Source organism: Podarcis tiliguerta (genome assembly GCF_965153285.1).
Source record: "Podarcis tiliguerta genome assembly, chromosome: 4".
NCBI classification, from domain to species: Eukaryota; Metazoa; Chordata; class Lepidosauria; order Squamata; family Lacertidae; genus Podarcis; species Podarcis tiliguerta.
The window spans coordinates 55,955,893-55,979,524 of record NC_139537.1 but is presented as its reverse complement, the minus strand read 5'-3'; the positions used below and the strand labels follow the sequence as shown (position 1 = coordinate 55,979,524).

The 23,632-nt window shown below is 38.7% G+C and overlaps 1 protein-coding gene across 21 annotated transcripts in view; it reads right to left on the bottom strand.

Annotated features, from left to right (window-relative positions):
- CASK (calcium/calmodulin dependent serine protein kinase) overlaps nucleotides 1-23,632 on the bottom strand; it is a 118,103-nt gene that overhangs the window by 22,594 nt on the left and 71,877 nt on the right. For 8 of the 21 annotated variants that reach the window (XM_083437282.1, XM_083437289.1, XM_083437294.1 and 5 more), the window contains 7 exons: nucleotides 17,052-17,173; nucleotides 15,252-15,329; nucleotides 13,832-13,912; nucleotides 12,300-12,488; nucleotides 10,224-10,302; nucleotides 8,856-8,941; nucleotides 7,111-7,179 (listed from right to left, as the gene is read on the bottom strand). In XM_083437282.1, coding sequence (XP_083293408.1) covers nucleotides 7,111-7,179; nucleotides 8,856-8,941; nucleotides 10,224-10,302; nucleotides 12,300-12,488; nucleotides 13,832-13,912; nucleotides 15,252-15,329; nucleotides 17,052-17,173 — 704 coding nt within the window. Of the gene's footprint in view, nucleotides 1-4,872; nucleotides 4,897-7,110; nucleotides 7,180-8,855; nucleotides 8,942-10,223; nucleotides 10,303-12,299; nucleotides 12,489-13,831; nucleotides 13,913-15,251; nucleotides 15,330-17,051; nucleotides 17,174-19,829; nucleotides 19,848-23,632 lie in introns of all 21 variants that reach the window. The other 13 variants (XM_083437297.1, XM_083437301.1, XM_083437284.1 and 10 more) reach the window with 3 other exon arrangements.

Genomic DNA, 23,632 nt, shown 5'->3' with positions numbered 1-23,632 from the left:
ATGCTAAACCAGTGATGGCCAAACTTGGCCCTCCAGCTGTTTTGGGACTACAACTCCCATCATCCCTAGCTAGCAGGACCAGAGGTCATGGATGGTGGGAATTGTAGTCCCCAAACAGCTGGAGGGCCAAGTTTGGCCGTCACTGTGCTAAACCATGGATCTCGAGTGTTTTCATATTTTTTTAATACACAATCTAAATTAATGTCTATTTTTTATAACTTTAAATGTAAGTGGGACATACTATAGATACACACACGTTTGTGTGTGTGTGTGTAACTTGGAATGGCCTCTCTTTCATATTATTTTGAAATCTTGGGACATAACTGAATAGAAAACTTGCTATTATCTTTCGGGTGTATATGGGGAGGCCTTCCTCCTATAATAATCTGTAAATTCTGTTGGGCTTTTCATAGTCTGCAGTTCATCTGGAGGGCAACATGAAGAAACATGGCTTGCTTAAAAACAAATGGAATAGTATGATATTGTAAATAAATAAATAATAATAATAATAATATGCCACCAATCTGGCTGGGTTTCCCCAACCACTCTTTAGAAGACATAACTTTACACTCCTGATGGGGCATATAATACATGACAAAGTTGTCAAAAAAGAAAACTCAACTTCTTTTGAATACTTCTGTAGTAAAACAAATCACTTACATTATAGAAAAAAGGACTGAGGCAAAAGTACAGGACTCTGATATTTTAGGATGAGAATATTCAGTTGGGTTTAATAATTTCCCCAACAATAAGTAAAATATGTCTAACACCATATTAGATTGCAATGGGTCAATAGCTTCTTGTGTTACAAAACAACAGAGGACATGAATGGCTTCCTCCTACATTTCGGCTTACACAGTTGTGCCTGGATCTGAGAATATTAATGCATGCATATGTATGTTTTGGGACTACAATTCCCACCATCCCTAGCTAACAGGATCAGAGGTCAGGGATGATGGGAATTTTAGTCCCAAAACACACACACACACACACACACACACAACAGGGGCAGCTGCATATTTTCCTCAAAAGAGCTCACCCATCTATTGATATGAGAAGGAGTAGTTTCAGTCAAGAAGCGCTATCAATGAGGAGATCTAGCAGTCTTTATTGTTGTGGGTCCCATATTTCGTATTCTTTGCCTAGGGAAGTCTGCCTAATCACCAATAATTTGCCTTCTAGGAAATATTGTAAGATCATCCTTTTAGGAAAAATGTTCGGACTCTATGATTTTCAAAATAAAGTTGTATCCAATGCTAGTCCTGCTCAGAGCAGACCCACCGAATAAGGACATGATTACTCTGGGTCATTAATTTCAACAGTGCTACTCTGAGTAGACTAGTATTGGATATAACCCGTGATTTTAATAGCCTTTTAAACATATACTCACAGGTCTTGCTTATCGAGCACAATATTTTCTGTGAAAATCGTTCGTCAGGCGAGTGTTCACATAATGAGTTCATGATTTCCATTATTTCTGATAGAAATACTTCTAATCTGGGATTTTCCCAATTTCTCCCCCACCCTTTTCAATTTTTTCTGCAGCCAATCAGCAAAAGAGAGACAAAGGGAAAAACTGATTTGTCTGATCCCTCCTACTGATTCATCTGATCTTGCACCCTCAATCCCTTCATAGTTTCTGCCTAAACGTAGCTGCTACCAACCAGCAAAGCAGAAGCAAGCAAGCAAATAAGGAAGTGGGCAAACTCTGGATTTTCGGATATGTGAATCTGTGGTGTTTATAGTGAGGTTTGGGCACAATTCTTTACTTGTGGATTGGTGAATTTTTGCATAGCAAGTGGGTCGATAGTGGGATTTGCGCGTATAATTTCTCTCCTTGGCCATACTTTTTTCATATCTAACTCTCAGCTTGTATTTTCAGACAAGTGAGGATCTTCAACAAAATACTGCATTGTTCCTTCGCGTTCTAAAACTAATCCTCCAGCTCAGAATTCCAGGCAGCCTGAAACAGGAGCCTTGCAGCACTATTTTGGACTTGCTGTGGAAGTTGACATGGAAAAAAAGAGTGTGCTGTTATTTATTGATTTCCATCCTCCTGAAACCTTAACCTCCTGTGCCATACTGTGCTGAAGAGCTCAAGTCTGGGGCTGGGATGCCAACACTGATTTTGAGTGATCTGCTGCTATATATCGCAATATCGGGTGCCTACTGTTACCCCAGCTGGATTATCCTTTCCCCCATCACAATACAATACCATTTATCACCAAGGAGAAAGAGAGGGAGACAGACAATTTCAAGTGCCTGCCCTTGAACTACTAGCTCTTCCCTTCCTATTAGGCCATAAATGGATGGGGTTTTTTTGGGGGGGGGGGGTATCCATGATGACATGTAAAACATGTTGTGAAGTTCAGTTAAGAGTAGGATGTTCAGAAGGTGTTCAGTTAAGAGTAGGATGTAAATCTATTAAATAATGATCAGGACTAAGCGGAGAGTTTTCTGGAGAGTAGGAAAGGTGTGAGGAGGCAGCCATTTGCCTTTTTTTACCTTCTTATTGCCTGAAGCATCTCCATATACTAGGGATGGTGAAACAGTGAGCCTCTAGATAGGCCTTTCTCAACCTTGGGTCCCCAGATGTTGTTGGACTACAACTCCCATCATTCCTAGTTAGCAGAACCAGTGGTCAGGGATGATGGGAGTTGTAGTCCCACGTCTGGGAACCCAATGGTTGAGAAAGACTGCTTTAGATGATGCTGGAATATTAGCCTTGACCACTGTACATTCTCCTGTAGCCAACCATACAATTTGTTTATAATGTTCCATTGATTTGTTATGTTTATGCCTTTGTATCTCAGTTGTCTTACCAAAGGCCAACTCAAAATTTGAACTCAGTTTAAAAAGCAAGGTGTTCCTAACATAGCTACAGTTCTGAACACCTGAGATTACAAAGCAACTTGCAGAACCCAATGGAGGAAACATGGATTTGACTTCTGCACAATTCCCAATGTTCTGCTATAAATAATGAAATCAAATTTCCATTTATCCATGGAATTTTCACTTCATGCCAGGTTTTCATATGCATTGCTATTCTCTGGCTAAATTTCCTTCCTCTGTATATATTGTCTCATTTTCAGATAATTACTTTTGCTACTTGCAGAAGAAGGAACACATGGACCTTTTAGGAACAAGCCTCTCAAGCAATGCCTCATGAACTAAAAGGTGTGTTCTACCTTTCAGTATCAAGGGGGAATGTCACTTAATGGATGAGGAGCCTGAGGTTAGAAATTTTACCCTATCTCAAAGTTAAGGAATGCAATATAATACTGGTTTGTAGGGCATGCTCAAACCATAGTTTGTTAATTCAAATGCGATGGCAAATTAAGGTTGACCTCAAACCAGAAGGGAAGTAGTGAATCACTATGTTCACATAATGCCAACCCATGGTTTGCCATTAGGCCTGAACCATTCTAGAGAAAGATACTCTAAGCAACATATTTTTGGGGATGAAATTTCAACACCATGTTTGAATTCTATTAGCCTATCTTACAGCAACTAGGAGGAGAATATTTGATAGTTCTGTTCCATGTTGAGTTTTGCTCAAGAGCTAGAGGCACAATGTGTCAGAGATTGCATTACAGTATAAGAAACTGGGCATAACTAAAATACCAGCTGTAGCATAAAAAATTCTAGAAGATCATAATAAGCTTGTGCAAAGTCCTACAAAAAAACTTGTACACATGGAGAAACTCCTCTGGATCTGGGGATTTTGAAAATTGAGCTTTTTATAGATGCTAGAAGTTGAGTTTTTTTAATGAAAAATCAAAGTGAGGATAGACTACTAAAAAGAATGGCTAGTAAAAAGCAAAATGAAAAGAAACACAATAACAGATCTAATTTTACTTCTATGGATCAAAAACCTCCAATTGTATTGTTTGAATGTAAATGAATGTAATCTTCTCTTTTTTATTTTATTTTGTAGGAGCAGGAGAGCTTTGACCAAGGCAGCATCTAAAAAAAGAATTCTTAAAATTCAAAGTGATTATCAAAGTCTAAAATACATCCCGAGAGTTCTAGAAAAATAATAACTTGTTTTCAGTGCTTAACTACAGATATGTGCTCAATCATTTGTAGAATGCATTTAGAGAAATAAGATTCTACTGTATACAAACGATCCTTTAAAAATCATCTTATGCTGAGGGTTAGTATTAGAGGTTGAAGCTATTTCACCGCCTCCTGAATTAAAGCCATCTTGGTATAGTCTATAACCATGTTAAGTGTTTTGAAGGGCAACATCCCCTCAACATTATCATGCTTTGTATCACTGAGTAGGATTTATGTGTGGGAAAATGTGGGTTCTCCACTAGCATATTCATTGCTTCTTTGATTGTTGTGAGGACTGCGGTATGGAAGTGTCATGGGCACCTATTCAGTACAGTTTGTAATGTGACTTGTGATGCCAACACAGGGTGTGTTTTTTTTTAAAAAAAACCCAGGCCATTTTGTAAGTATTACTTATCCTTCTAAAACAAAAGGTTTGGAGACTGTGCACTGAATCAACTGCACGACTCCTGAAGAGGAGTGTACAACTTGTCAAGGTTTTAAAATGGAGAAACAGTAGCATGGCAAGCCTCCAATGCAAGGTGGGCCTCTCATTACCTTTTACATGAGTGTGAAATGTTGTGCTATTGACACAAACAAGTAATCTACATGGATGTTGAATAATGGCTTATATGCGCTTCTGGCAACTACTGAAATAAATACAATTTACTTCAAAATTAAATAATTGCCATTTTAGAATGGAAGATGATAATTTTGCGTATCTGTATATTGGCAATCTATAATATGCTACGAAAATCCACATAGGAACAACTGATACATTGAGCATGCAGTATTTTAAAGTATGACATCACTTACATAGTATTTCTCCCAGTTTGTTTGCTAAGTAGGAAAAACATCCTTCCTTAAAATTAATTTAATCAAAACAAATCTATCAAAGCATATTTTATACAGGTACAAAACCCCAAACAAGCAATTAGAAACATTTTGCATGGGAGAAAAGAGAGTGGAAGGCTCTTTGGTTTAAGAAGTTACATGTACTTCCTGGAAAAAAGTGTTTTAAATAGTTTTACACTTAGGCATTGCAGAATTAAAGATTATGAAACTAGAAAAAAAAATTAAAGAGGTAACCCAACAATAATTTAAACAGAATTATATTTAAATATTTTCTGAAAGCTGTTTGGCTCACAATGTGCCACTAATTTATCTCCTTGCTAGTTTGCCTGCTATCAGGATATTCCTAAACTTTTTTTAAATGTACAGTTCAAAATCCATGAACCACTTCCCACTTTTTGGAAGTATTGCAAACTGTGTTATATTCCTAATTATAGTTTTCTTTTAATATATTTGAACAGACATCATTTTCTTTGGCTAGATAATCCCCCCAAAATTTCATTCTATCCATGCCTCATTACAATTATGAATTGCAAAAAGAATCCAAGTTACCATAAGCCACTGTGAATTTCTACTTCTTACAACTAACAGTGATTATATGGAACTTTGGGCTCAGGATATAAAGTACAGTGGTACCTCGAGTTACAAATGCCTCAGGTTACAAATGCCTCAGGTTACAAATGCCTCAGGTTACAAACTCCTCTAACCAGTTGAGAACTTTGCCCCAGGATGAGAACGGAAATTGTGTGCCGGCGGCACAGCGGCAGCAAGAGGCCCCATTAGTGAAAGCATGCCTCTAGTTAAGAACAGTTTCAGGTTAAGAATGGACCTCTGGAACAAATTAAATTCGTAACTAGAGGTACCACTGTATTAAAATCATGAAATAATTATCTGTGATTTTGAAAAGGGCTGGCTTCTCTCATAACTGCAATTCTCATAACTGCAATCTTCTCCTTTCTTCTCTTTCTTCTTCTCTCTCTTATAAGGCATTTGATCTGCCATACTACTGCCAGGTAGATAACTCTACCCCCCCCCCATCAGCATTTTCAACAGGAACAGACTTTGTAAATCTACCCTATGTATGTTAGAACATTTACTTGTCTCATGAAATAAGTTATCCCATGAAATAAAATTGGTATAGCATTGCTTACTCCTGACAAAGCCAAACATCTACTTAATTTCTATCATAAGTGAGAAGTTTCATGACTGTACTTCTCACTAGGTACTAGATACAGAAATCTGTCCTAATGTATTAAATAAGAATAATTATTTCCCCATTTTTTTCTGATATCAGTGATTCGTCAGCCATCTGGTGCTTTTGCTTTCCTCTGGCTAAATTGGTAGACTAAACGGATATCATAAATGAAATATATCATACATCCCAATGATGAATTCATTTTCAACATTCTTTTCCTATTTATCTATATAACTTTTATCTCTTTATTGAGTATCTTGCCCTTTGGTCACATGGTTATCCTTTTTATAATAAACAAACAGGAATTTCCCCCATTAATTGATAATCATAATCCTGCTAAGCACTTACAATTTACTGATCTTTTTGCTTATTTATTTATCCTCTGTGATGTTTAATATTTTCACTAGATGCAATATATTGGGCTGTTGGCTTGATCGGTTTGTTTCTACTAGAACATCTACATACGAAATGTTTCCCTTTTTCTATTTAAAAGCTTGTCTTTAATTCTCACATTTTAAAAAACCCTGCTGCTACAGCGTGTGTTTCCTTTTAGTATCATCCTTCTGTCTCTGTCAGTGATTTGCTATAGTAGTTTAAACATTTTAACTCATTGAGAAACAACAGACCATGCATTTTGAATTTATTTTGCCTTTACAGTCCTGAACATGCCATCTTATTCACTGCACTAAAAAACTTACTTAAGCCGGCTTTTTACCACCCAATGTCCCAATTATGCCTAAAATAAAGCAGGAAATAGTACAAGTCCTTTTTCATATTATAGGCTGTTAGGGAGCAATTAATGAGCTGATGTAATGATATGAGAGAAGGACGACACAGTAGGTAGGTAGCGCTACTCCTCTGTTCCGTTATCTTTGTTGTAAAATTGGTGTGCGTGATCTAACAGCACAGGCAGAAACAATTTCCCAGAAAGCAATAACATTCAGCCATCAGCAGGCAGTTAGGTTATAGGATTGAGAAGAAAGAGAGTAACTCATTAAATTCATTACCTCACATGAAGAAGACTGGGTGCGATAACTTGGCACAATCTTGAAGGTGATACTACCTCGCATTTCCCTCTGGAGAAAGTGAAATACATTTTTTAAAAACAAAAAACACAACATAACACTCAAAACCATCTAATATTTCAAGAAAATAAAACACCTTAGGGCTTCAGAAGTTCTTTCAGAAATTCATGTTCAGAAATAAAATAGAAAATATGGCAATCATGTGGCTGTATTTCAAACCAGATGCACCTGTACTGTTCACTAGTACTCATTAGAGGTCTTCAGAAATCAGCAAGACATCACAAACATTTTGAACCTGCAAGCTGCTTCTCTCTTGGTGATTTCAACCTTTTCTCCTTGTCATTTCCTGGCTTACTTTAGCAACAAAGACATGCAACTATTTTTCAATTTACATGTTAAATTCAAAGAAAATAATTTTGATATAGCATAAAATTTGTTATACTGAAGATGGAAAAATAGAGAGTGGTGTTGAGTACTGAAACACTAACATTAAAAACTCTAACCTAAATTGACCATTATTATAAGGTGAAACCTGCAGCTTGCTGCAGATTTTATAATTATTATTTATTTACATAGCATGCAAAGGCTTGTCATAATCCATTATTTCTTTAAAAACAACAATGAGGCTAAATTTAAAGAATGGGATTATTTTATGAACAACAAATGCGGGCATACAAGCAGAAGATAACAACAAGGATAATCAAATCTTACAGATGAAAGCTGCTTAATAGAATGCTTTGAAAATAACTTCCTTCCTGTGCTTAGTACTACTATTTAGATTGAGTTAAGTATTTTATATAAAAATGCATCTCCAGCCCTGAATAGAATGTGTAGATTAAACTTACACAACAAAAGACTGAACAACTTCTACAACAGCAATCACTGAAGACACAATATTTTTCATTACTGTTTTCATGAAAGAAAGATCGGTGTCACTGAACATTTTCAACTTCTGCTCCTTACCCTAACACACACACAAGTTATTTGTACAAACTTAAAAGGACAGGATCAGAATGGTCAGTCTAACTGTTGGGAGCATTACTTTTCAATGGAAGAGAAAAAGAAGATTTTTTTTAAGACAAATGTTCTAATTTTGCCATTATGAGTATCCCTAAATCATGCTGTATTTGTGTGTGTGTAGCACAAGTCATCCCAACTGAAACACTTAGTTAGGGCTTATTCGTGCTTACCTTTCCTCTGCTATTTCAAGGCAAAGCCGCGATTAAAAGCTCTGTGTCTGAGCCCCACCACCCCTTTTTGCTTTGGAGTTTTCCCCGTGAAAATCCATTCTTTAAAGCTCAACTGGAGCAAACAGCAATCCGTGGGAAACCTCAACTGATGTTTGCTTCAATTCAGTTTTAAAGAACAGGTTTTTGTGCAGGAAGCTTGTGGCACACACACCCTACCATGTTCGGGCATGGAGCATTAAAATGTGGACCAGCGTCTGGAAAGGGCAGGGCAAAAGGTAACTGTGGATAAGCCCTCAGGGACAGTAAATATCTCGTCCCACTTTAGTTGGTAAGAAAATCAGAAGAAGCAAGGGGAAAGGCAACAAATGCTTTGAGGCCTGAGGTTAAGCTTGCAAAGAATTATATCTTGAAAAAACAGTGATAGGTGATGGGGAAGCAAAGCTCACAGCACTGGACTCCATTAGTTTAAGAAGCAAATTTGAGTTTTTATTCCTCCATTGAAGTTAGATAAATCAGATGCATAATTTGAATACTTACAAGCATTTTTTGCAGCTGTTCCACTGTTTGATTTGCTACACTGATTCCATTTATTTCCCGAATTTCATCACCCACATGAAGCGTACCTATAGAAGCAGGAAAGCAATATGGCATTGTGTAACAGAGGCATCAAATCCCAAAGAAAAAAGGATTGGCAGTAAAAGGAGCCATACCTGAAATAATATTAAACTACATCAACATATTAAATATTAACACCAAAAATACTCTACTTTCATTTCTCTTATTCAACACACACTATATATATATCAGTGGGTTTTCATACTCTCATGCTTTTAATGCACATCTTTTTCTTTATTAAATGTACAGATTGCTTTTTGCTCCAAGACCTTAAAGTGGTTTCTAACAATCATAAAATGATACGATCATTAAAACTTAATACAATTTAAAATCAGATCCATAATAAGCAGTAAATGCAAGGATGGCAGAAGAGAGAGAACATAACACACAGCAGAAACAAAATAAAATGCTGTAGGAAGCCCACCATGCACTGGAGATGGGCCCTTGGCTGCAGTCCAGTTAGCTCATGTCTTAATGAGGCCTTACTCATGACTCTGGTTCACAAAATATAGTATGAAATCAACCTTTCAATTATATGTTGTTTCTTGAAGCATTTCTATGCCTCAGGTATAGCAGGCACATCCAACAGGTAGATCATGATCTACTGGTACATCACTGGATGTCTGTGGTAGATTAGTAAAAGGTAAAGGTAAAGGTACCCCTGCCCGTACGGGCCAGTCTTGACAGACTCTAGGGTTGTGTGCCCATCTCACTCAAGAGGCCGGGGGCCAGCGCTGTCCGGAGACACTTCCGGGTCACGTGGCCAGCGTGACATCGCTGCTCTGGCGAGCCAGAGCTGCACACGGAAACGCCGTTTACCTTCCCGCTAGTAAGCGGTCCCTATTTATCTACTTGCACCCAGGAGTGCTTTCGAACTGCTAGGTTGGCAGGCACTGGGACCGAACAACGGGAGTGCACCCCGCCGCGGGGATTCGAACCGCCGACCTTTCGATCGGCAAGCCCTAGGCGCTGAGGCTTTTACCCACAGCGCCACCCGCGCCCCAAGTAGCTCCCCTCAAAAAAGCTCAGCAGCTTTGACCTGAACCCCCCAAAAGGGGGTAGATCACTGCCAGACTTTAACTCCATGAGTAGATCGTAGTACCTTGGGAGTTGGCCACCCCGGGGTATAGCAACAGGACTTGCTGAAGCAGAGAGGTATGGGACCATAGCCACTGAACAATTCCTAGCACCAGGTACTCTTGCGTCACTTGGACTCAATGCCTCTAAGCTCTGCATGTTTGCAGGGTACCACATGAAAGTTGTGCTAATTTGCTCTTGTGCCAACATTACCTTGTCTGTGAATCATTCCTCCATGCATAATTCTTGCTACAATGCAGTGGTTCAGTTCATTCATTTTTAAAGTGATTCCCTAGTAAAAAGAAACAATCAATTCAGAAAATAGGGAACAAGTATCTTCAGAAACTAAATTTGTTCATGTGAGTATTCTTCACAGATGTGTATTAGAAATAATGTCTGACCCAGCATGTTTGAAATTGCAGAGTCTGTTTATGGCAACCCTTAGATCACTGGATAAAATTCTGTTTTTAATTATAATTGTTTTTAGAATATTTTTAACTGAAATTGTATTTAGAAGTTTTTTTTTTTTTACTGTAACTGTTTTTGTTTTAGAATGCTTAAAAACAAGACATAACGAAAGTTTGGATGTGTTTGCAGCCCTGGGCTGCTTCAAGAGGAGGGGGAGAATGAATGAATGAATGAATGGGGTCACTGAAATGCTTTTATTGAATTGTACTGTTTTTGGTTTTATGTTATGCCTTCTTTGCTCTGAACTTTTTACAACTTACTTAGTGACTTTTTATAGTAAACAACTAATACAGAATATAATAATAAACCTACCACTTTCTATTTTGTTTGTGCAAATTGCATAGACATTGTAGTATTTTCCTTTCAGATACTGCACTCACAGAAATTACCAGGAAGCCACAGATCGGATGTGCTGGGAAACCAGGGATATGCCAGTTCAAACATTATTTCCTTCATGCAGGCAGAATCCTTTGGGTCACTTGGGCTGTTATGTGTTTTTAAAAATCTGAACCAGCTGGAAAAATGGCCAATTCTATTAACGGATTCATGGAAGCCAAAGGTTTCCATCTACAATATTAGGAAATAGTTGTTCTTTAGAAGGTCTATCACGCAAACTTTCCAAGAAAAGATTCTGTTATATCTGTTTACGTCAGCTAACATTCTAAATCAAGGCTTATCACAGGAAAACTCTATTGTAGGTACACCAAGAAAGGTCACAATTCTTCTCTTGAGCGATATCCTCTATCAGATATTTGAAGTTCACTTGGAGGACACTTTCTTAAGCTAGAAATCAGATATATAAACTGAGGTAACCTTTCTGAGAGTATCTATGACTTTATTCTTCTGCAAAATCCCAAGTTGTTGTTGGAATAGCCATTATCATTTTTTTCATTGCAATTTAAGGATTTTACTTTCTTTTCAGCATAACAATGTTGCTTAGGCTGCCAGCAATTCAGTTCCATTTTACCTCGCCTACATTAGCCAGAATTCCATGATAGATGAGTATGCTCAGTGTTGATTGGTTCCTTCTGCAGTTATTCCTGCCCACATGGGCTTCCCCGCCTAGTTTTTCTTTTTTTGTATTTCTGCAGAAGTTCTTAACAGTTCTACCAACTTGGATTCTTCCTCTTGCGTGTGGATATTGTTTCAGTGATACATGGACTGGTGCTCAGCCATCTGTGTTCGCTATTAGGATGCGCAGGTGGGTCCTCACAACAAAATGGTGTGGGTCTGTTTCGAGGGAACCTTCAAAACTTTCCCTTTTTAGGCAGTGAACAAGCAGGCTTCAGCTAGCAAGAGCGTGAATGGTCAAGTACCTTTATATTTATGTGTTTCTGCCTTCTTTTCCAGCCATTCCATCCGATCCCCACTCCCACCCAGTTTTCAGTCCTGTCCCCCACAAAGAGCTAGCTTTCCATGGGCACTGAGTCCTCATTGGTCTACTTTTGGGGATTTTTCCCATGAAACTCCTTTGTATGGCTGTTGCCATTTTGGCTACATAAGTAACAACACTTGGAAAACTGAATTGGAATGAGAATACAGTATGCTATAGTTGGGCTAAGCAGCTGCAGCAGCAACAGTTAACTACAAATTGAAGTCTGTTTCTAAAGTTAGGAAAATGCAATATGTAACACTACAACTTATTAAGAATCCCCAATAAAACATTTGTAATGATTAGCTATCAAATGCCATTCTAAAGATAGAAATTAAAAATGGTTTATAACTAAGTTTTATATGATCCAGTCATTAGTCACAATCTACCATCTGGTAATGAATGGATGCAGATCAGATATCTTTATATGGGAGCAGCTGTCTATTTACCATTGGTTCATCTGTGTTTTTCTGGAACTGAACCAATCGCACTCTTGTTACATTCTCCATGTCCATGTCTCCATTGGCGCTCTCTGGAGAATCTCCATTTAAATATGGAGAGGTGGGAGGTGGTGTAACTCGTAATGCTTCATCACTGTAAACTTCATGTGCCACAACATCATGAGTTTGAAGCAAGGCCTGTAAGAAAATAATAGTTAGGATGTTCCACAATTTCTTGTGCTTACTCTACATGTATGAGGATTGAACATATTCTACATACATAATGATGGTGTCTCAGAATCATACTGCACCTTTTTTTGTCAGATTTCAAAACCCAAGCTACAGTGGTACCTTGGTTTACGAACTTAATCCATTCTGGAAGTCCGTTCTTAAACCAAAGTGTTCTTAAGCCAAGCCGTGCTTTCCCATAGCAGCGGGACTCAATTTACACTCAACAGGAAGTGGAACATGTTCTGCTTCCAAGGCAAAGTTCACAAACCAAGACACCTACTTCCGGGTTTGCAGCATTCTTAATCCAAGTTGTTCATAAACTAAGCTGTTCTTAAACCAAGGTACCACTGTATTTACATTATTGTGTGATGTGTGCGTACTTCACTGACACACATGCACACCTCTTAACTTTCCTTTAATAAAAAATATTGTGGTTTATTGAAAACAAGAGTATTGTAAATTGATTGCTTGATTGATGTTTTTGAGGGAACTGCAATTACTTTAATTAAAAGAGGAGTTCCAAGCGATAGCAGCAATACTCATCCACATGCAGAGAAAGGATGGCTGATGGCCTCCTTTCCCAGGTCCTTTTTTTGGGCGGGGGGGGGGGAGTGGGTAGATTTTGTCACATTGTCCACTGCAGACCTAGCTAGCTTATTCCAGAACATAATAAATTAGCTCCACATTTCCTGTCTTGACTTGGCCATGCCACAGTCCAGCTATGGCTGATCACAGTGTCAAGGCTTTGAGTTACAGGGTTCCTCTTAGCCTATAGATGGCTAAGGTATCAGACAGGCAGGACAGAAATAGGTTAAATAAATACATTTAAATAATAATATATTGCTGATTAGTTATCACAAATTTTATACTATGATAGTTGATTCATCTCAACAGATTTGCTTTTAAAATTATTTTACCTTAGTTAACTAACATCTCAATCCTATACATGTTTCTGCTCATAAGGAACACTGAAGTCAGTGGTATTCCCAATGCAGAATTTCAGCCTTAGATAAAATAATTGTTTCTGGACTTTTCTGTTGTCACTATGACTAGAAGATGGCAAACGCCATAGGCAAGCATGATCACTGTCAACTAAAATGTTAGTAGAGTTAATCCAAATGGTTGATTAAGCATACTTCTGTGCGCTTAGCTAGATTTTTGTTTTAATGCTCACAGGCGTCAGATGGAATTCCGCCCCCCAATGCAGAGGTTTCAACGACAAATGTTAAGAATGGCCACTACAACATTTTACGGTTATAAAACAATATAAAATTGTTTTACATTTTTAAAACAAACAAACATTTGCTTACCATGAAATGAGGTTGTGTTAAAATACGTTTCAGTTCTTTTGCATCACTGTTTTCAGGGTAACATGAAATTTCTTCCAATACCTGGGAACCAAATCAGCAGACATGCTAATTAAATGAATTGAACTTTTAAACAAATTAATTTCCGTCCCCCGATCAGCCATAACCCCATCATATGAATGTTAACTCTATAGAAGGTCTAAACGAAGTGAATTACTTAGTTAAAATATCTTACTTTTCTTTTGACAGTTGAAATAATGAGTGTTAAATGAAACCTTTCAATTAAAATTAAACAAATTTAAATTATTTAATTCCAAAGCAAAATGCTAATTATGAATAGCATTGTATTTATTTGTTACATTTATCTCCCACTCATTCCCTCCAAGGGACCTGGATGAGTCTACAAGAGATTCATAAATAGTCTCAGATCTGCATAACTTACTAGCCATGTGTACCCCGCACTTTAGCAGAAAAAGCTCCTTAAGAAGGCCCACAGTGTCCTGGGACAGATGCTAATATGCTAGTGTCAGCACACACAGATTTGTGCAGTAGTGGTAGGAAGAGCAACGTGTTTGCTTTACCCATGAAGGGACTTTCCTAATTGGGAGAGGGCTTCACTCTGTAAGTGGATTTTGATGATTGTTGTGTGTGTGTGTAAGAGAGAGAGAGAGAGAGAGAGAACAATAGAAAAGTGGGAGCAGGTGTGTGAGAGAGACAGAAAAGGGGAGTAGGTAGATAGGTTGGTGGAAGAGGTGGGGGTATGTGAGTGAGAGAGAGAGAGAGAGAGAAAGAAAGAAAGAAAGAAAGAAAGAAAGAAGAGGGAAAGTATTTAGATAGTTGTGCATTGTGTCTGTAAGAGTGAGAGAAAATGGGGTCAGGTAGATCAGTGCAGTCTAGGTGTATGTGTGAAAAAGGGGAGAGCTAGATAGATTGGTGTGCATGTGTGAGAAAGGGGAAAAATCGGAGTAGGTAGATCTGTGTGGTCTATGTCTTTATGAGAGTAAAAGAAAGAGGGAGAGGTATGTTGGTTGGTTGGTTGGTTAGTTTGTGTGTGGGGGGAGTGTATACACACAGGTATGTGCTCCTTGTATGTTAGTTAGTTTGTGTGTGGGGGGAGTGTATACACACAGGTATGTGCTCCTTGTTGTTACTAGATAGCAACATCATTCTGTAGGGGGGAAACCAATTGTGTTATTGCCACAGTTGGGATCAGCAGGATATCACTGACTTCTTCAAGTTCCATTAGGATAATCATATTACGTATCTTTGAAGACTCTAACACCACTGTAGTTACTCAGGCAAGCTGAACACTGTGCATGGAGCATGCCACAGCACCATGGGTAACATTTTGACAGTTATTTCATTTGGATTTAGGACATAGAAGTCTGTATTCAACCAGTTCAAACATGTTTAAAATGCTTACCTCTTTGGCTCTCTGTACAGCATCACTTGGCGGATTCCTGATTTGCGGTGAAGATTTTGTGTTAATTTTGTCATAAAGCTAAAAGGAAAAACACAAACATCATAACTACATAGTCTACCTTTTGCTAAAACATCTCAAAAAAGTCTTTCCAAAACAAACATAACCACACAACACACAAAAATGGTTATATCTTATGGCTATGCTAAAGAACAGGAATGGCCACAAACCTTTCTTGATGGCCAACATTCCCCAACGCTATTGACTGGACACAGTAGTGCTGCATAAAGTGCCTTTCCTCTGCTGGCTGCCACTGAGAGCAGATATGAATGGCCTGAAACAGTAAGTGGTGCTCTGATCTGCTATGAAGTTTCCCAAGTGCTGGGGACAACCCAACATGCAGAAAACACAGGTTCACACCTCCCTGTTTCCAGAGTGCTCTGACCTGCTCTCAATGGTAGTGGCTAGAGCTGTCTCCCATCACTCCTAACCACTGGTCCTGCTAGCTAGACTGCAAGCCAACATACACTTATGAAACAGTTAAGTTGCACTGAACTCTGTGAGATTTGTTTCCAAATAAATATTAAAACTCAAGATTTATTTTTTTGCAAGCACAGAAACCATTGTACAAATATCCCTTACCTTAAAAACCGTGTATGAAATAAAAAGTAACACTAACTTCATAAGTTGATTATTCATATATTTCCAACTATAGCTATAGAGCTGAGGACAGACAAAGGGGGCAGCACAAACTAGCCTTGGATATACAAAAACCTATACTGTTCTATCACTAAGCAGAAATTTAACTTGTAAATCGAATGTCATTTCTATTCAGAATCACCCATGTAAGTTGTCCCCGGTAGATGACTAAACTGCTTGATTCCATAAGATAAATTTAATTTGTGCCCACCAAAGTAGGCAGCAGTGAACTATTAATGAATTGAGGATTTTGTTGCTGTCATCCCCGCCCCCCAGCAGCAGTTGTGCTGTGGGAAATTGGGCAGAATATCACTTTCATAAGAAAAGTAAAATGGAAATTCCTTACGTGGGGGTTACAAGTTTCATGAATCAAAACTAATCAATTTGTGCTATATTTTCATGACCACCTGTAAGGTACGTATATAGATTAAGAAGATAACAGCACTGGTGCTCCACAGAGTACTTGCATGAAAGTCCTACTGAAGGCAATGCAATTTTCACAGTTTGCTTTTCAGAAGGAACAGTGTTGTACAGATTTACATGGCAGTAATTCTAAAACAGGAACCATAATTGTGATTCATCATTTGACAACTTCCAGACTGGATTATTGTTATAGACATTTTATGGAGTTTTCTATGAAATGTGTTTGAAAACTATAATTGATCATGAATCCAGTGGCCATGTTTTTAGCTGCATTCAGTGACAGGTGCCACTGAGCCCAATCCCTGGTAAAGCCTTTCTCTCCAGAAGAGCCTACTTCCTAGACAGAGAAGGGAATCCTCGGTGTCTGAGACACTGGATGGAAGCAAGTAGGAAAGAACACCAGCATTCAATGAGTGATACTGGCTTCCAATTAAGGTGTATGCACAATTCAAAGTGCTGGCTGTTATGACCATTTATAGAACCAGCTAAAATATACCAGGCACTGATCATGATTTTGACATGAAAGGTTTTAAGGCAACTTGAGGCTAGGGTACCTTAAGGACTTCCTCCTCCAAGCTGTTTCAAGATCTATAGCAATTTTAATATTCTCCACAACCAAGAAACATTGATTTGCTCAAATCATTTCAATAACCAAATATTTCTGCCTAGGAAAATACTTACATCTAGTAACGTATGAAGATGCTGATCCTGGAAAACACTATGTAGAAAATCTAAATCTTTTTCACTGCAATCTGTAAGCGCATGGATTTCCTCAAGGCTGTCCAGCACTTGTGAGACTGCTCCTATAGCCAAGGACACAGAGAAGAAACTACTTAGAGAAAAGACTGAGGGCTCAAGTGGAACAAGAATATTTCACTGTGAATGAAACAAGACAGAAAGCTGTAACTTTTGCTGAGGAACTGTTATTTGAACATAATGAACATATTTCCCATGTATTTATATTCTATAACTTAAAAATACATTAACACAAAACAATTTTCATATAGCATATAAAAATGGCTCCCCCAATCCAACCATGAGTTTGTCAGCACAAAGCATCTAAAGTTGGTTCCACCTCAATCCAATATGCTTAAGTCTGTAACATGATCTGACAAGAGTGTATTGGTTTTAAATCGAAAATGCAAGAGCACCCAACATTTTTCACTGGTTGAGTTCACACATCATGTGTAATCCACGGTGTAGAATGGTATGTCTGAGTTGGAAGGTATCCAAGGACTTGGGCAGTGTTGTGTTTCAGTTTCCCTTAATCTCATCTTGCCATTGTCTGTGACTGTGGTTTGTAACAGTCTATGGGTAGTTTAACAATCAGCTTCAGAAAGCAGAGTTTGAAATTGGCTTGTTCTGAAACTGAACAGAACTTTGGTTATGAACTTTGGTTAATATTCAAAGATAAGTGCAGAGCTAGCTGGGCTGATGCTAGCTGTAGCCCCACATGTCTGGAATGTACTAACTAGGTGAGCAAAAACTAAAGTAAACATTGGCCCTTCAGGCGCAGCGACCCACCCCCATCCCCCAATCTAAAATGTTAAATCCCACCACCACCACCAAATGGTTTGTGAAAAGCAGTTTGTGAAAGGAATGGTGGACAAGCACATAAGAGGAAAAAGGTCAATTTTGCAGAGCAGAAACTGAGGTATGGTACTCAAGACTTAAAGTAGGTCTTTAAATCCTAGCTACTACCTTTTGCTGACCGAAGCTGTATTGTTTCCATATTACATGAAATACTGTGTTTATTAAACACCATTTCATTCACAAGTATCATACCATAAGTACTCCAATATGCTACAATGATTTGTCTTTAGTAAATATTTGATGTGGGCGGGAGGGCGGGAAATTCAATGCATTTCCATATGCATAAACATAGGAATATCTACCTCATACCCCCAGCTTACTGATTTTGTCCAATCTTTAATAATGGTAAGGAAATGCCACTTCTTAAAAATGTATAAAATTTAAAGGAAACTGATATACATTTTATAGTTAATTACCCCTTTTTAATACCTGAGATACTTTTTTTAGTCAGATACTAGACCACAGTTGTCAGTGCCATATACCTGAACAGTGAAATGCATACGTGTGTTCAAATTAGAGCAACCAAATAGAACTTTCCAGAAAAGCAGCAATTTTAATTCTGACATCCCATACTAGGACCCTGAGTTAGAAACTGTGATACCCAGGATACCAAATTCTTCAGCAGATATCAAATTCCATTGTTGCATGGCAAACGTGCAGAATGCATACAGCTGGTGACAAAAAAAGAATTCCCATTGTGGTAATCGTATTGCCTATACAGATCTGACACTTCAGGGCACTTCACTTAGAGAAGATCCTGAGATTTAGAACAAGGTATTATCTTCTTAAGAGTCATGAAACTTGTACTAATATTTAAAATAAAGAGGATTCTACACAGAAAGGAAAGTCATGTTCATTCACAAGTCAATCAAAAGCAAATGAGGGGGAAACTTGTCCATCTCTAGCTGCTGCCTGTCTGAACAGACAAAATACAGAGTTATGGTCTGACTCACCATAAGGCAGCTTCAATATGTTTACCTATTCTAACCACAGTGTGAAGATCAGGCTGTGTGATGGGTTCATGTTGTCCCAACTCCAGCTTTGCATGCAGCTTCTCCATTCTGCTCCATGGGCTGTGATAACCAGCAATTGGTGAGGCATCTGAATCAGGCAAAACTATGGTTAGCACTAACCAGGAACTGTCTCCAAACTATGATTTGAGGCCATAATTTGGAAGCAGCACTAGTTGATGCTATACATAGTTTGCACACTTTTGGAAAACTACAATTATTGCAAACAATGAAAGGGGGAGGGTTGAATGCGAGAGTGGAGAAGAGAGAACATGTGTATTATAAGTTACTCAATATATTGATTTTCAGTAACTTAAAATTACAGGGAGAGAGAGGGTGGGCACACAGACCTCCCATTTCCCTTAAGGCAGGCACGGGCAAATTTGGCCCTCCAGATGTTTTGGAACGACAACTCCCATCATCCTTAGCTAACAGGACCAGTGGTCAGGGATGATGGGAGTTGTAGTCTCAAAACATCTGGAGGGCTGAGTTTGCCTATGCCTACCTTAAGGCCTTCGTGTGCTTCTTTGTGCTTTGAACTGAGGAAGAGAAACAGGGCTGCATTGATTAGTTGAGGAAACCTGCCATATGCAGGTTTTGCACCCTTGCTGGGAGAAGAATTGTGTTCTTACTCTTAATACTATATCAAGAACAGCTTTCAAAAAAAAATCCAGAAGAAACATTTTTTATTATAGTTAACTACCAAATAGTGTATACAATTACAGCATGCTTTTATGTTTCTTTTAAGCACAGGCAATATAAAACTGGGATAAAGGAGAAAATAGCAGATTTAAACATGCAAGCCAAACACAGTAGCAGAATGCAAAGCTTTAGAGGAAAACAAAGGGATACCTACTTTCTGCAGCTAGAAGTCCTAGCAGGAAAGGCAGCATTTGGACAAACAACAAATAGCATGAAGATTTCAAAATAAGCAATTATAAAAGCTGCAACCTGGCACACTAGCTTAGCCACACAAAAAAGATGAACACACAAACACATTTTATTTATTATAGGTTATATTTTAATATGTTGGTTAAAATAAGCAATACAAAGTGGGGAAGCAGACCCTGTCATACATTTTCCCTATGCTAAACACCTGACTTTCTGGCAGTTGTATAATTTTTGAAATTAAAACAAGTACAATATTTTTGCTATCAGTTATGCCATACAGGAGTAAGGAAGTACAAGTGTACATGATATATATGCAAAATCTGTGTGCATAATTATATAGCATCATAGCTTTTCACATCTTTAGTAAATTTAATCTACCAGGCAGTTTGATCATAATTTCAAAACATTAACCTGTGATTCAATTGTGAAAAAACTTTGGACTTTTTTGTAGCTGGAGTAGCTAGGGAAATTATTGTAAAAATGATCTTAAAACTGCTCAGACAGGAAAACAAATACATATATGTAAACATTATGGTGAGTAGATGTATTCAACATCAGGCAGAAGAAGAAAACAAGTCTGATGCAAAGAACAGGCTGTTTACCTATAATGTCAGTTCTCTGAGTAGTCATCTGTGCAGATACACATATAGATTTTGCACAGAGTCTCATTTGGGAACATTCTCAAGCTAAGCTAGAATTTGGCAGGCACTCCATCCTCAATGCACCCACCTTCCCACTCAGTTCAAATTTTCAATGGTCACAACACATATATAAATGAGCCATGTAGAAAAATAGTAATGCCTGGAGCAGGGGACAGGCTGCCTGCCTGCACGGATGACCACTCAAAGAACAACAGGTACAAGTCTCTGTGCAGTCACACATATCAGTAGAGTAGCAAGCTTACTGGAGGTGGGACAAGGGCTAAGAAAGCAAAAAAGTTGAGTACAGACAAAGAAGGCATCCGTCCGGGATCTCACATCCAGCTAGAAGTGATGAACAAGGGCTGCAATGTTGCAGGGGGCCAAATATTTAGTACTGCAACTCCCTAAAAGAACCCAGTGGAAGCTATAATAGCCTATGGGAATAAAGCTGGACCTGTTTCAGAGCAGCAAGCTTTGCCAGTCCATAGAGGTGAAGATGGACACTCAGTGAATGAAATGTTGAATTGAGACTAGTTCACTCAGTTTTGCATAGCCACAGCAAATTGACGGTGGCAGATTCTCCCGATGATCTGGTCCTGGACAACGCCTAGCAAACATCTACGCTATGCACTGCTTTGTCCTATTCTAATCCCAGGTTTGGGAAAAATTCTAGAAGAACTATAGGCTCATTAAGATGGAATGGACTTTGGGTAAACCTGAGATGTCAGATTTCAGCATGACTCCGTCTCTGTGCAGTGCCAAATATGGCACAAGAAGTCTCAAAGAAAGGCCCACATCTCATGGTCAGGATGAATCCTACTAAAAATACCACCTTTGAAGTGATGGGTTCAAACAGCAACTGCATGAGCTGCTAAAGCACCACTGTGAAGCTCCGCTATTGTGTTGAGGTAGCTGTTAAGTGTTTCTCCAACTTGGGTCCCCATTTACTGTTGGACTACAATTCTCATCATCCCTAGCTAGCAAGACCAGTGGTCAGGGATGATGAGAGCAGTAGTCCAACAACAGCTGGGGACCCAAGTTGGAGAAACACTGTTCTAGCCACTGCTACTGAGAGCTGGTCACTCTGGGAACAGGAAGGTGTGCACCTATTTTCCAGCATGTTGGGCTATGCCCAGCACTTGGGAAACTTCATAGCAGATCAGAGCACTACTTACTGTTTCAGGGCACTCATATCTGCTCTCAGTGTCTGTGAAGTAGTAGAAACAGTACATAGGTCCCCCATGAGAAACAGCTCCACCTCTCTTGTGGAGGAGTGTTGATAACTCCTTACAGGGGCAGAAGATGCCAGAACACACAGCAGCGGGCCCAGACACTTATCCTCTCCATCAGTACATCCTACTCCTTTTCCTTCCCTCACATTCACATGACACACTGTCTACCTGTCATCCAGGTCTTCCCTTCCCTTCTCATTCTTTCCTTTCCCTCCATTCTCTAAAATTTTGCATACTACAGCCTTGCTCTCTAACAAACCTGCTGAAAAACATGTCAACATACTGTGCATGCAGGGAACTGCTGCTGGCACCAGCCTAGTCAAAAGTTTATACTGCACCTGGGCTTCAGGGCTGAGGCTCACCAGGGATCCCTGGGCCACGGATTGAAAAATGCTGGCATAAGGTTTTGTGAAACTGACTCTACTTAAAAAAAATGTATAGTCTAATTCCAAGTTGGGAGACACTTTTTGGCGTAGCATGGATCTCATGGGGTTAAGCAAGGAGTGAAGTCATAGGGTACCAAATTGCACAAAGAGCAGTAATAATTACATGAAAATTAATGTTACAGTGACAATCACAGCTGATCAAATTGAATTTCCTGACAACATGCAGTCCAGCAATTTCAAGATGGAGTCTAACACCAAAGTTCCTTTGTTTGAGGATGACTGTCTTAAGTGTCTTGGAATGTCAAAATATTCTCTAGTATTACAAGTTCTGATGTCAAATTTGTGTCCACTTTTTGTGTTTGACCTGTTCATCCTGCATAGAATACAGAAAGACATTGCTGGCACATGACTCTGCAATGTTTTGGCTGACATTATTAGATCCTGTAGATACAAGGTCAAAATTGGCATCTAGATTTGTTGTAATAATGTCAACCACAATGCCAGAGTTTCATTCATCTGCTTCTTTTCATTCAGGCTAAAGCACTATTGAAGAATGTTATACATATGCACATACATATTTTAGCTCATTAAGAAATTATTGTGCTTTAAAGCATGAGTGGGAAATTGGAACCGCTCAGAGGGTCTGATTGAAGCCTGGTAGACCTAATTAGACCTTTGGGGCTCCCCTTTGCTGCTTCAAAGATTGCATACTGCATCATTTTATGCAGTAATGTATACAAGTAAACATTAACATTTGCCTGTTAAGGAAATGGTCCCAGAAAGTTCATTCTCTCTGCCATCTAGTGGCAAATCAAAGCACTTAAACCTTCAGTGACAAACTCAATCCGTCATATCCAAAAATAAAACTCAAACTCCTGAGTGATGAGAGTTCTGTTAAGACAATCATATGGTTTTATTTGAAAAAGAGTGGTGAGATTGCCTAGACCAATTTTCCTTTCAAGACAGTTTTATTTTTATTATACTGGTTTAAATAACTCTTTTTTTTTTGTTCAAGCTCAGATGTTGGTTAGGTTATGGGATCTGGTCTACTTGAATTGTCTAGCCAGTTTGCTCACACTCTATAGGCTTTAAGGGAGATGTACTTTTGTAAAGGGAAGGGTATTTAGTTGTTTTCTGATTTTTTTATTGTAATTGTTCATTGTAATGTGTTTGTTATATTTTTGTAACCTGCCCTGGGATAATTTGAAGAAGCGTGGTCTATAATTATCGGGGTGGGGGGTGCGGGGGTGGGATACATTGCAGAACTGGACTCTGGCTATCTGTAAGCAAAGTGCTGGTTTGGATCTATAACCTCTTAAAAGGCTCAGGACCGCAATACCTCAAGGACCGCATCTTCCCATATGAACCGCCCCAGACCCTGCAATCATCATCTGAGGCTCTTTTTTGTCTGCCTCCTCCACCAGAGATCCGGAGCGTAGAAACATGAGAATGGGCCTTTTCTGTGGTGGATTTCTGTTTGTGGAATGCTCTCTCCAAGGAGGCTCGCCA